This window comes from Echinococcus granulosus (genome assembly GCF_000524195.1).
Source record: "Echinococcus granulosus chromosome Unknown EG_S00105, whole genome shotgun sequence".
Taxonomy (NCBI): domain Eukaryota; kingdom Metazoa; phylum Platyhelminthes; class Cestoda; order Cyclophyllidea; family Taeniidae; genus Echinococcus; species Echinococcus granulosus.
Window position 1 is genome coordinate 134,993 of NW_020170485.1, and position 12,096 is coordinate 147,088.

The window sequence follows — 12,096 nt, forward strand, 5'->3', positions numbered from 1 at the left end:
TACTACGCTGCTATCCGCCACTTGACATTATTCGGGACGCACTTTGTCGACCCAACCTTTCCCTGAAGTTGTAAGAGGCCACATTGTTATGGTGGAAAATATATTACTAAAGTACCGGATGCGTGAGGGGCCACCGTCTTAGCCTGGTGCCTATGCCACCGAGGAGGAGCACATTTAGTGGTGACTCAAGTAATCGCGTAATTTAGCACAGATTTTAACAAATTATTGCAGCACTAGTATACAAAATGCCTCCTTACTTAACCGATTTCTAGTCGAGCAATCCAAAGGATTATATTATTCAATTGTATTAATTTTCTTATGGAGAAATCGACTAGCAGTCCGGCATTAATGACGCTTCACTCTCTTTTTCGCCTTACTTACCGCAATTTCTCGCCATTTTGATGAGAGGCTTTTAAGGCAGATCACAAATTTTGCCAGTTACAAATTTTTTACACTTTTCTGCAGATTGCCAGGCATGTAGTCGCCTTATTGGCAGACGCAAATGCGTCAAATTTCTCCTTACGATCAATTTTGGTGACCTGAAACCCAAAAAAATGCACTCTCTTTGTGGTTACTTGATTTTCTTTAATCGAATTTTACAACGGAGGTGAGGCATTTGACAGGTGTGACGTCATCGGTAGATGATTGTCACATCAAGCTCCACACAGCATGAGTTTGACGTAACTAGGCAGGTGTCATAGAGCCAACTCCAACTCCCACATTTCATCTGCAGACACGCATTAACTTCACCGAATAAATCCTTGCTGACGCAGTCGCTGATTTAAACAATTGTTGGTCCTCAGTCCATTACAGTAATGTTACCGTTTTTTTGGCAGCGAAACAATTATGATTTTAAGGCAGCCTCTGAGCTGTCGCCTAACACATCCGTAGAGAAGTACTGGTTTTTAAACAATTTAAAAGCGGTCCTCTGGATGATTGTCAGATCTCGCGGGGAATGTGAATAAATGGTAGACACGGAATTGGATCTGGTCTAATTGGTTTTCAAGATTAAGCAGTTTTCGTGAAAAAAAGCGGAAGTGTTTGTGTAGAACTCGAATTCTGGTGGGGAGGTATCAAGAGCAGACGTCCCTTCGATTCCCCGGCGGTAAGTCTCCGTAGCCATGGATCTGGTTACTAGTCAAAGAAACGGGGCGTGCTCTTAGTTTGGGTCGTCTGCGGCCACCTCCACCACCGAAGTGGTGCATCGAGTCTGTCCTGAAGCCGTGAAAGTAACTAATAGTCTATAACCACGGTTTGGAGGCTGTGCTTCATGGCAGAAGTGATTGTCATTCAGACGAAATGGCATCGCGGTCAGGCCGCTATCACAATCATCTGCCAAGTTGACACTTGGCAGAGATTTTATCACAAAAGCGGGCAGAGGGAATACAATTCCACTGCAGCGACACAGACAAAGAGCTGTCAACTGTCACGGCACCTCGTCAAGTCGAAATCTGACACCGGGATCAACCCTAGGCCTTCCGGAAGGGATATTTGCGCAGCCTTCAAACGTGTTTCGAAGAGTCGCCATGAACGCAACTCAAGGGCCAGCCTCAAAAACAAGCGTCTCTCCCCCTCCTGTCCCACATCAATGACCCAGCCACCGGATTATCGCATGGAACCGTGAGCCTTGAACATCCCGTCAACCTGTGACTTCAAATAAGGAAGCGACAAGAAGACCACAAACTCGCACTAAGGGCTCGCCAGCTGCCTTTCCACACAACACTCGACGCGTCTCAGTCGAGGCGAAGTAGCCATGGCAACAGTGGAATAAGGAGTAATAGTAGCAGTGCAGTATTAGCTCAGTAGCATACACATATTATCAGTAGCAATAGTAATAATACATACTTAGAGGTTAGGAAGGGCTTTGGGGAGGGGTAGGGCAGGTGGTACACCGACCGCCGCAGCAGTTCAGCGTACACCGAATCAAAAGGACTGGACGGAATACGGCTGGAGGAGAGGGGCGGGAATTCAAGATTAGAAAAAAGGTGAGGGGTGGCGCATTTCAAAATAGGTACCAAAATACCGTGCAGCGGGTGGGTGAGTGTGTGTGTGTGCGAAGAGAAGTGGGGCGGTGTAGGCGCGTGGGTGCTCGCGTGTGCAATGCAAAACAGATACACCAACAACAGCAACGGCAAAACGGAAGCAAGGAAAGGAGGGAGGAGGGTCAACTCCACTTTATGTGCATTGGAATGGACTAGGAGTGGGAACGAGTGAGGGGCCTCAAGTCAAACGTGGACGCTTCGCCTCCGAGGGAATGATCAGAGAGGTGGCAGTAGTGGTAGCTGTGGTGGCAGTGGAGACCCCCAAACCCGCCGACTGCTCGACACTCAGGCCCGATGCGGATCGGCTCGCATCCTCCTCAAAGGTTGTCACCCGAACCACCTTCCGCATCGGTGTAGCCTTCAATGAGAGTTCAGCTAATCGAACAACCGTACCGGAAGAATTTCAGTGGTAACTGAGAGGGCTTCAACCTACATGGGCAACGATGGGCGGTGGAGAGTCACAGCACTCCTGTTGTGACTGCGTCAGTGACTCGCATTCCTCCACCTTAATACACTTCTCCACCTGCTCCTCCTCGACATTCAGATGACCTGTAAAGCCGACGTCTCCATTTGTCGCCTTCTGCGTGGCCGCTGCCGCTGCTTCCGCTGCTGCAGCCTCCGCAGCTTTGAGGAGGGCCGATTCGTGAGCCCGACAAAGCATGGCATTCTCATTCTCATTCTCGTCACCATCATCTTCGTCCACTTCTTCTTCCTCCTCCTCCTCCACCTCCTCGCCGTCCAGGAATTCCTCCACCATTCCGTCAGCGCCTGCAACTGTCTCCACTTCCGCCTGTCGTGCCGCAGTAGAGGGTGAGGAGGAAGATGGACGTGGAAAGACAGCCTCGGTCGCGAATGCCTCGCAAATTGCCGCCTCATCAGCTTCTGCTGCGGCCTCATCATGATCCGAGGTCGTCGTTGCTGCCGAGGTCAAGATCGCTTCAGGAGTTGCCTCAACCTCAACTTCGGTCTCCCCTTTCACTAAGTGACAAGGTGGTACCGCCTCCTTGACGGCCGTCAAAACTGCCTCCAGCTTGCCTCTCCCAGTAGCAGTAGTGTTGGAGGAGGAGGAGGAGGAAGTGGTGGGCAGATTGTGACGAGAGCGTCGAGACTCGATTGTAGAGGTACCAGCAGGAGCGACGAGGGCAGCCGCAGTAGCGCGAGATAGATTGCAGTGTGGTCGTGTCACTGCCTAAAAGGAGAAATGCGAGGCGATTGCTACCACAGGAATTTCCTACTTGAACTCACACGTCACAAATAAGTGACATGCGTTATTTTCCATGAAGAAAGGTCAAAAGAGAAGACCCACCCTGCCCATTTCGCCCATTACTGCCACCGGAGTCATACCAAGATGCGCAGCGACCTTGTGCTCAACTAGGTAGAAGATGTACTCATCGTAGAGCAATCGAATGAGATGGAAGCTACCAAAGCTGGCTGCGGAGCGTAGTGTGAGGTCTCGTATGACCATAGAGCTGTAGAAGGACCACTTGAGGATAAGTTGGTGTGCGGCGCGAGCATAGGCGAGGTTGTTTCCCTCCAGCGGGCGAAGTATTCCCGTCACTACGGTATCTAACCACTGTGCCCACTCTTCCAGGCTTGACTGCTTCTGCAGGATGTACTTGAAGTCCTGCTCCAGGTGGGCAACTGTGGCGTCGCTGCATTGACACACCCACGAAGCTTGCTCCTAAATCCAGGCACACAAATTTGCGTTGCTGATATGAGAGGCACTTAATGCAATTCCTACAGGTCCTGAGTCACAGCTTAGAGACGCAAAAATAACGCCCACCTGGACATTATTGAAATCGACACGACTGAGGTCTATGAGCATTTGGTTGATCTGGGCAGGATTTTTGAGCACAGCACGCGCCGCCTGAGCGAGGTGGTTAAGGCTAGTGTAGCGCCGCAGGGTCTGCGCCAGCGCCGAGACCGCGCCTAACTTGATGCGTAGCAGCACGGGATCCAAATCCTGTAGAGCCTCACGCATCCACACCTGTGAAGAGAAGATAAATGCTGACTTCGTTTGGCTTGCGTTTAGCTCTGCCGTCTGATATGCAACTCGAAGTTCACAAGGGACGGGCGGCGATGTAAGAGGGCGACAATGGGTCGCCACCAGTGACATATACACGAGGTAGCGGTTTCCATGCATGAGCCCACATCCCACACATATCTGCCGCAGAAAATTATTCAAATCAGAGCGAAAAAGCAAATAACAATAGTTTGTAATACTGGAACAACAGAAAACTTGAACTGTAGTGGTTGATCGCCTTCTGAGCTCCTGGTAAGGAAGTGTTACTTACGCAGGCTCTTCAATCTCCACAGGCTTTGATTATCGTCTTTGAGGCATAGCGTTCGCCAGCCTCGTGTTCTGCAAAAAGCAATGCGTCCATCAAGGAGCTATGACAAAAGTTAATGCGGAGATGCGATACCCCCTCCACATTCCCAGAAGGTGAAAGTAACCACGATAGACGGTTAGGCAGGCAATGAAGTAAGGTCAAAAAGGAATCAAGAGGGATTGGCTAACCAACTTAACCCAGTAGGAGTAGCAAACTGCAGAGAATCGACCCGCATTGAGGCGTGCAAGGTCAGTAAATTCATCCGGAAAGATTTGCAAACAACAAGTGGATCCACAAGAATCAACAAAGCGCATCACTGCCATTGGAATCAAATGGAATCTCAACTCAATGTAAAACAAATATGCATCACCAACTACGATGTGATGGGCAACTGGGAAGAATGACCACGGTGAGCTCATAGGATAATTCTCAAAACAAAAGGAAAAGAGGGAGAGAAAGACGGAACAAACCTCCAGATGCTTGGCAAAGTTGCGAATAGCCTGTGTGAGGGAGGAGGGGATGGGTCGAAGGACGTTAGGAATGAGCACTTCGGCGAGGGACTGGTAGAAAGTGTGGTCGTAGAGGCGAATGAATTGGTGCACCACAATGTTCTTCGATAACGCGTACAGCCGATCCTTTGAGAGGGTCTTCTCGAACACCGAGTCCTCCTGCAATGCAACGGAAGGTCATGCGTCAGAGATCCATTAAATGGTCTCTTTGAAAGGCCCCTATAACCCTATCACGGTACGTCAACAATCATTTGGCGTCAATCTAGGTAAACTGCAAACCCACGTGTGTCACTATTGACGCCCTGTTCCATTTGAATTTGGTGAGTGGAAAAATCAATTGGACGACCTTACAGGACACAGCGCACAGAGAAGAAAATTGACGAATACAGTCGGCGCTTTACCAAGGGGAACTCACACTGCAGTCTCCAGTTCGCCAAAAGGCCTTCCAGGCGCCGGAAATGGAGGAGAAATCAAGATTTACCACAGCATCGAGCATATTGCCCGCCGACTGGGCATAGAGGATGACAAATTTGATCAGATCTTTGGTAGGCAGACCATCTAACCCGCCTCCTGCCCCGCCTCCTCCCGACGTCAACCCAGAAGTTCCCAATGCTGATGAAGATGGCACCTTTTTTGTAGAGGTCGTGGAGGATCCTGAGGCATTTCGAACGCGTGGCGACAGTTCCCCATCGTCGGAACCTGTGAAGAGAAGGAAGTAGTCAATTAGTTTCTTCTATCAAGATTGTTTGCCAAGATTTCACTTACCAGGAATGGGTAGCCCAGCTGAACGACAAATCTCGTTTAAGTTCGGAAGAGCTGAGGTTGCTTCACCCAAAAACTGCACGTGCTGGTGTCTGTTTTGACCACCAACAACACCAGGTGTCCGTGTGCTCCCCAAACTACTACCACCGCTACTAACAGTACTATCTCCAAAGGCGCCACTGACAGAGGCAGCACCCTGTCTCACTCCTCCCGAAACAGTGGAAGAGGAATTGGCGCCAATGCCACTAGAGGTGGTGGAAGTGGCGGTGGACTTGCCGGCAAGGCTCTTCCACTCCGCCACAACCTCCATACTCTGGCGATGGTAGTTAGGGTAGTGACGCAAAGCGAAGGCCGGGTCCTCCACGTAGTGATTCAACTGGGAGGAGGGTTTGATTCGGATGCCGTAGTAGTGATACTTGCTGTTGCCCCGGGTGCCTAGGCGACGAGTGCGCAGACCCAGAAAGACGGAGCGGATAAGTTTACCAAAGGAGGCGGGATTCATTGGCTCCAGCTTATTTTCGTGACAGTGTTGGAGGTAGTGAAAATAGAGCGTGCTTCGGGGCAGACTCACACCCTCAGCTGTCTCGTAATTTTCCAGCAGCCACTGAACCTGGGTGATCGAACACAAACCGAGGGTGAAAATCACCCTAAAAGATGGGGGACTGATGAAAAGAAATGAAGAAGGGTAACTCACGGTGACAGGACTGGCCTTGGCGGTGTGGGAGAGGGCAGTAGCATCCTCCTCAAGTGCCCCAGTAGCACTCTGGAGGATGTAAGTTGTGCCCTGGTGAGTGACGATTTGCGTGGCTCCGCCGCCACCACCACCGACACCCGCAGTAGCTGCGGCCGCTGCAGCACCGACTATAGATCCGCCTGCTCCGCCAAAGCCCGAACTGGCAAGAACCTACAGAGACGAATAAGTCGAATTTTTTTCACCCTTCCAACCATTTAAATGGCCTAATACAAGTTCCACCAAGACTACTTTGAAGAAAACTTATCCACATTGATTCAAAAATAAGGCGAATGGTGACGATTATCTGGTTGTTCATTGAAAAACTTTAAATTGCCTTTTTCTAACTTTAGGATTTCGCCATCAAACGTGCAAACTGTTGAATGGATGAACGGTCAAATGAATGCGAAGGAAAAGCCAAAGTCATCCGAGCGGGAGAACCGAAATGGAGGTAATGTCGGGATTTTTTTGGTTTGGAAAGTGAGGATAGAGCCGAACCAAATTGTAAGTTCAACGCTGAAGCTACACCAATACCAAAAAGGACGAGTTTCGAATGCAACACCATTTTAGAGATTAAGTAGAAGCTGCATGCCAGCGTGGTGGCTACCTAGTTATCCATATGAATTGGGCCGAAAAGAAAGCTGCTATTCCTTTCCATAGGATATTCCGAAAAGCTAATCTACACTGCAGCGCGCAATCCCACTCGTAAGTAGGCAATAATGTATCGAATGGTTGCAATACCTTCACTGCTAGCACCAGGCAGCAAAATCCTATCAACCTGATGCAGTTTTTATGAAATTGCTAAGGAATCTCGAAGTAAACGCTTACTAGTTCTTAGTTTTGAAGTGAAGATCCACCACATAAAGTGCTGAGCTAGTGAATGAATGGAGTGAGTGAAGAGATGACAGCTCGGATCGCCGAAACTACAAATAATTGATAATAATGTACACCCTTGTTTTGTTTAGCATCCACTGACGTAAAAGTCCTGGAAGAAGTTGGGGTGAGATGAATAAACAAACCACAAGAAGCATCTGGAAATACAATAGGTGCTCAATGCATCCATGCAATGAAGGTAAGGTCCTCTTTTTGGCATAACATTCATATCAACACCGAAAATAATCGACTAGTGATCTCCATAAGTTGATCAGTTGATGTAACTAGATCTGCCAATTGATAGGCTTAACTTTCGATTCATTGCAGTAGGCCACAAAAGCCAATTTGTCCTCAAATAGACAACGGGAAGACAAGTAGCAACCTTCCAAATACGTTAATCACAGCCGGACAAGAACAGTCCAGTGTGGCCTTTAAAGAATAATTCTAACTTAAAATGCAATAAAAGTTTAGATCTTTTGAAAGGTAAGAAGGCAAATTCACTCCATTTTCTCGGCACATTGGCCACCAGCACCAAATACGTAAAGGATACTGTTATGCATCCTTGCAGCTAAAAACTGACGTTGTCGGTAACCTTTTATCACCGCCGATGAAGTTTAAAATGAGCACAGCAGTCGGATAGACAAACATAAAATTTTGTAGTAGGCAATAAAGAGACCGACAAGCGAGATGATAAGTGAATCAATGGGCAGATTCCGTCCAAAGAACTTTGCATCTTGAATAAACACCAAACTGGCTTGGACCAAACCTACTGGAATGGAAGTAGGGGATGTTAAGCACGATATGTCTTAAAGTAAATTGCTACAGCCGTTTAAATGGAGGTTGTTTGCACAAAAGTGCTCTGCTTCTGACCTTTGTACCAAGTTGCATTAGAAGCAGAGAGAAGTAGGAAAAGTTCCTCTGTAAGCCACTATGCGATTGGAAGGCATGTCAAGAGGGCGTTAACAAACTGCTTGTTGCATGAGAAGACCATTTATGGACAGTGGCAAGTAATTGATCATACAAAAAAAGATGCCACCCCTTTCACCACGCATTTACAGTAACTTTCAAATGCCACAAAAACTTGTAAAGCAATGAGAACCTGTTAGTAGAAAAAGCTGAAAAGTAGCCCATCCTTGTAACAGATTCACATATTTGATTACGGAAATGTAACATGCAGTAATTCGAAAAATTTCCAAAATAACCGAAAATAATGAAACCATGAACAAACACAATTAAAAAAACAAGGCGAAACTAAACTAACAAAGACTGCAAAACCATTTTATTTGAAACAATGCGACTGTTACAAGTACTTTGACGGTAGGAACGGATGTGCGTCATGCTTATTTAACCTACAGAGCCGCTATGTAGCTGGGAAGCATCAATGTAGACACCAATTGCAAAAAAATAAGGTGAGGTAAAGCACCAAAGCACCAATCCTACCTGTCCACCGACAGTCTGATAGTAGGTTTGGCTGCCACATACAGGAGTGTAGATGATCGGTGCATACTCCTGGTACTGCCTGAAAAAAGATCCGAAAAAAATATAAAGCACATTGACGAAATTTGTGCAGATCCAAGTGCCGGTAATGGTGCGGGCGCAGGAAAAATGGAGACAAATAAGGCAAGCGCAACACATCGCGAGACAATTTACTCATAGCTAATCTTGGGTACGGCAGAGGCATGGGAGTAGAGCCGGCGTAGTTGAGTGTCGCCTCTATTCAGAGTCAGGAATCCGCTGGAGCACACGAAATGGAGGTTTGGATTGGGGTAAGGGGGAAATTTTAAGGGCTGGGGAGGGAAGAATGTCACTTACACTTGACCCGAACCGCCTCCACCACTAGCCCCACCGGCACTGCCTCCACTACCACTGCCACCGCCACCTCCACCACTAGCGCCACCGCTACTGACAGCAGTGGCAGCGTAAACAGTCTGTTCAGCTGCTGCCTCGATGTACTGCGTGGGAAGGAGGGTCTGAACAGCCCCATTGGTGGTGGAATCCGTCACCAAACCGGGAGAGTCGGTGGAGCCAGCCGCAGCTGCTGCTGCGGACGCAGTGGAGCCTAGCTTACCGACAAGGAGGTGTGGACTGTTCTGTTGGATAATGGTGTGGGTGGTCACGGGGTTCTTCGAGACCTGAATGACTGTCGCCCCTTGGCTGGAGCCCGGTTGCATAGCTCTCGTAAATTAAGAGATACGTTTACGAAAGCCTAAAAAAGGTAACCTTTTGAGGAGGCGAGATAAATGATGAGAATCATGGTACATAGGGAAAGATGAACAGTAAACACAGCCAATGAGATGCTTCATGAGGAAAAGATAGGAATTCAAGCGGGAGAATTGCTTGATTTTTCACAAAGGTATTGTATAAGACTCAGCCAGAGAGTCATAAAGATATACTCTCTTTCTTGCATTAATAGAACAGCCTGTATAATAAAAGTAGCTGTAATAGAACTAAGAAGTAGAAATTACAAAATAAATCAGAGATCCACAAAATCAACAAATATGGAAAACAACCTGGTTTCAAATACAAGACCCCATGAAAAATCACTAACACCAAGCACTTAAACACACCAGAACAGCTTCCAAAACACTGTTTATGGTAGATCCACCACTTGATGGCAAAAGACAAAAAGAACGGTGTACTAGGCAAAAAATCGAATGAGACGAGCATCTAACGGATCTCTGCCGACTTTTCACTTTTCTGATATACCCGATCAAAGATAACTAGGTTGTCTATGCCTTTAAGGTTAAGCAAAAATTAAGCCATTAAATTGAATATCATTTTGTTTACCATAGTTACGGGGCATAAAATTGCATAAAACAGCACTGAACTAAAATGATTTTAAAATAAGCCCCCAAAATGGACCGCTATAGCTATTTTAAAAGGTACGATACAGTCGCATTGGAAACAAAACAAATAATCACCTCAGTTGATGGGTTACAGTCGTCAACAGCTACCGTGACTATGGCGCTCACTATGGCGTCAAGTGTTTACGTCAGTGGTTACTATAACAATTAAAGCGCGGTGCTTAAAATCTTATACTGTATCATCGAAATAAACAAAACATATTTAAGCAGTAAATGCAAGAGTTGTATAGTCGCTTACTAAAGTATTATTTTTTAAACTGTATGGTGGTAAAATTTTAACGAATTGCGCCTGAAGCTAGGCTTGTCAACCTCAATCCTTCTTAAATTATAATACTAGAAGGGGTTATTAGGCCAACTATTGTATTTTTTAAAAGACATTTTTAATGTTATTAATTGAATTATTTTCATCTATGCCATAAAGTCGGTTACTGCATCTTAGCTCTGCCCTCTCCCTCTTTTAGGTGTGTCTATCTAGTTCCTAGGTAGCTTTTTCCACTGTTACCATGTTTTAAATTATCATGCTTATTTCTCACGCAAATTTAGTCCCTTACAGTAAACAGTTCTGTAAATTCCCTCCGATTTTATCTGCGTTTGATACTTCTGTTTCGTCTGTTGCACTCAGTCTTCCCAAAATCTGCTTAGGTCAGTGTATTATAATGGAACGTACTGAAGTCGTAAGAAGACTTAGAAACACAGCATAAAAGGTACTACTGGCTTGGAATTGGAATGAGGATCTGCTGGGATTACTCAGGGGCCAATCCTCTGAATGGAAGTGCGGAACCACGGAGACCTAAACTCCAGCGTAATCAAATGCAGAGTTAAACAAAATGCAAAACCCATTACAAATACTTTACAAATGTACGGAGGAGCTAGAATTTTATGAACTTGGCCTGGGGTCCAAGCCGTGAAGAGGGTGTGTTGTGACGGGTCTCCCCTTGCGAGCAGCATCTGTGTGTCAGACGTTCAAAGCCTCGACTTCTTTATTTGATTGCGAATGCTTAATAAATTTTGTCCGTTCTGTCTGTCTATGATAGCTGGTGGTCTATCGCATACAGATCGGTTGTTTTTAATGGAATACCTTAATGCATAAGGTCTCTCTTCAGATGAAAACCCCTTTTTAATTCCTGCGTAATAGCTGACTTGGTCAAATGCACAGCACCAGTGAAGTTGAACATCCGCCCGTAGTGGTAGTTTTTTGCCGAGACTAATAAAGTATTCTTTTTAGATGCACGCTTCAGATGGCAGGTGGGTGGCTTGAAGCAACCTCGCAACCGAGTGAGCTTCATCGAATATCAGAGCGGAGGCAAATCCAGGTTCCTCGTATAACGTTGTGCAGCTTCTAATAGTATCCTGCTAAAACCATTGCACAATACCTTTTGTAAGTAAACAATTCTACTTTAGAGGTTCCAATTTTAGAAATAGAATGGAGAAACAACGATGTTTCCGCACCAGTAATGAACGTAGCTTTCCTAAACGAGGTGTATCCCCCTAGCCCCCCTGCATAGCGGGCATCATTCTCCACGGTACAGGCCCCCACCCCCCCCCCCAAGTTTTTAATGCAAATACTTTTTTACAAATTTCGTAGATGCATTTTATTAATCAAATTGTCATAGAGCCTAATAAATGTAGATGGGTGTAGATACTACTAACAACTTGGTGGGTAGCAAGTAAGCTCCACCTATTTGGCTCATAAAGAAGAATGGGGGTATAACACTCACCACCCGCACCTGTTTCAGCGCATGGTACGAAATCAACTCGTCAAGCCGACGATTAACGATGACGTGAAGCGAAGTGACGGAGATTGAGAGCTCCCAGACGACCTGACAGCTGAATGTACTAGCATGCAATGACCGATGGTCGAAGTGAATGCAGGCAGCCTTCACACACTCACAAAGTAACTCAGAGCAACCTCCTTCTCAGTAGCAATTTTAGTTCTGATAGTATTTAGATGGTTAGAATTGATTCCCTCCTTCAACAAGCAAGTCA

At 46.5% G+C, this 12,096-nt stretch overlaps 1 protein-coding gene across 1 annotated transcript; it reads right to left on the reverse strand. All coding sequences in view use genetic code 11, as the record gives it.

Moving 5' to 3' along the window:
- Positions 1-2,220: 2,220 nt before the first annotated feature.
- On the reverse strand, positions 2,221-9,417 carry EGR_08394 (Transcription factor RFX3; the record flags this gene model as incomplete). The annotated part of the gene is made up of 11 exons (XM_024497643.1): positions 2,221-2,400; positions 2,476-3,231; positions 3,349-3,723; positions 3,826-4,029; positions 4,843-5,040; positions 5,297-5,580; positions 5,647-6,253; positions 6,338-6,547; positions 8,687-8,765; positions 8,897-8,980; positions 9,059-9,417. 11 exons carry the CDS (start codon positions 9,415-9,417, stop codon positions 2,221-2,223), a joined length of 3,336 nt encoding a protein of 1,111 aa, XP_024347947.1.
- Between the last annotated feature and the right edge of the window lie 2,679 nt (positions 9,418-12,096).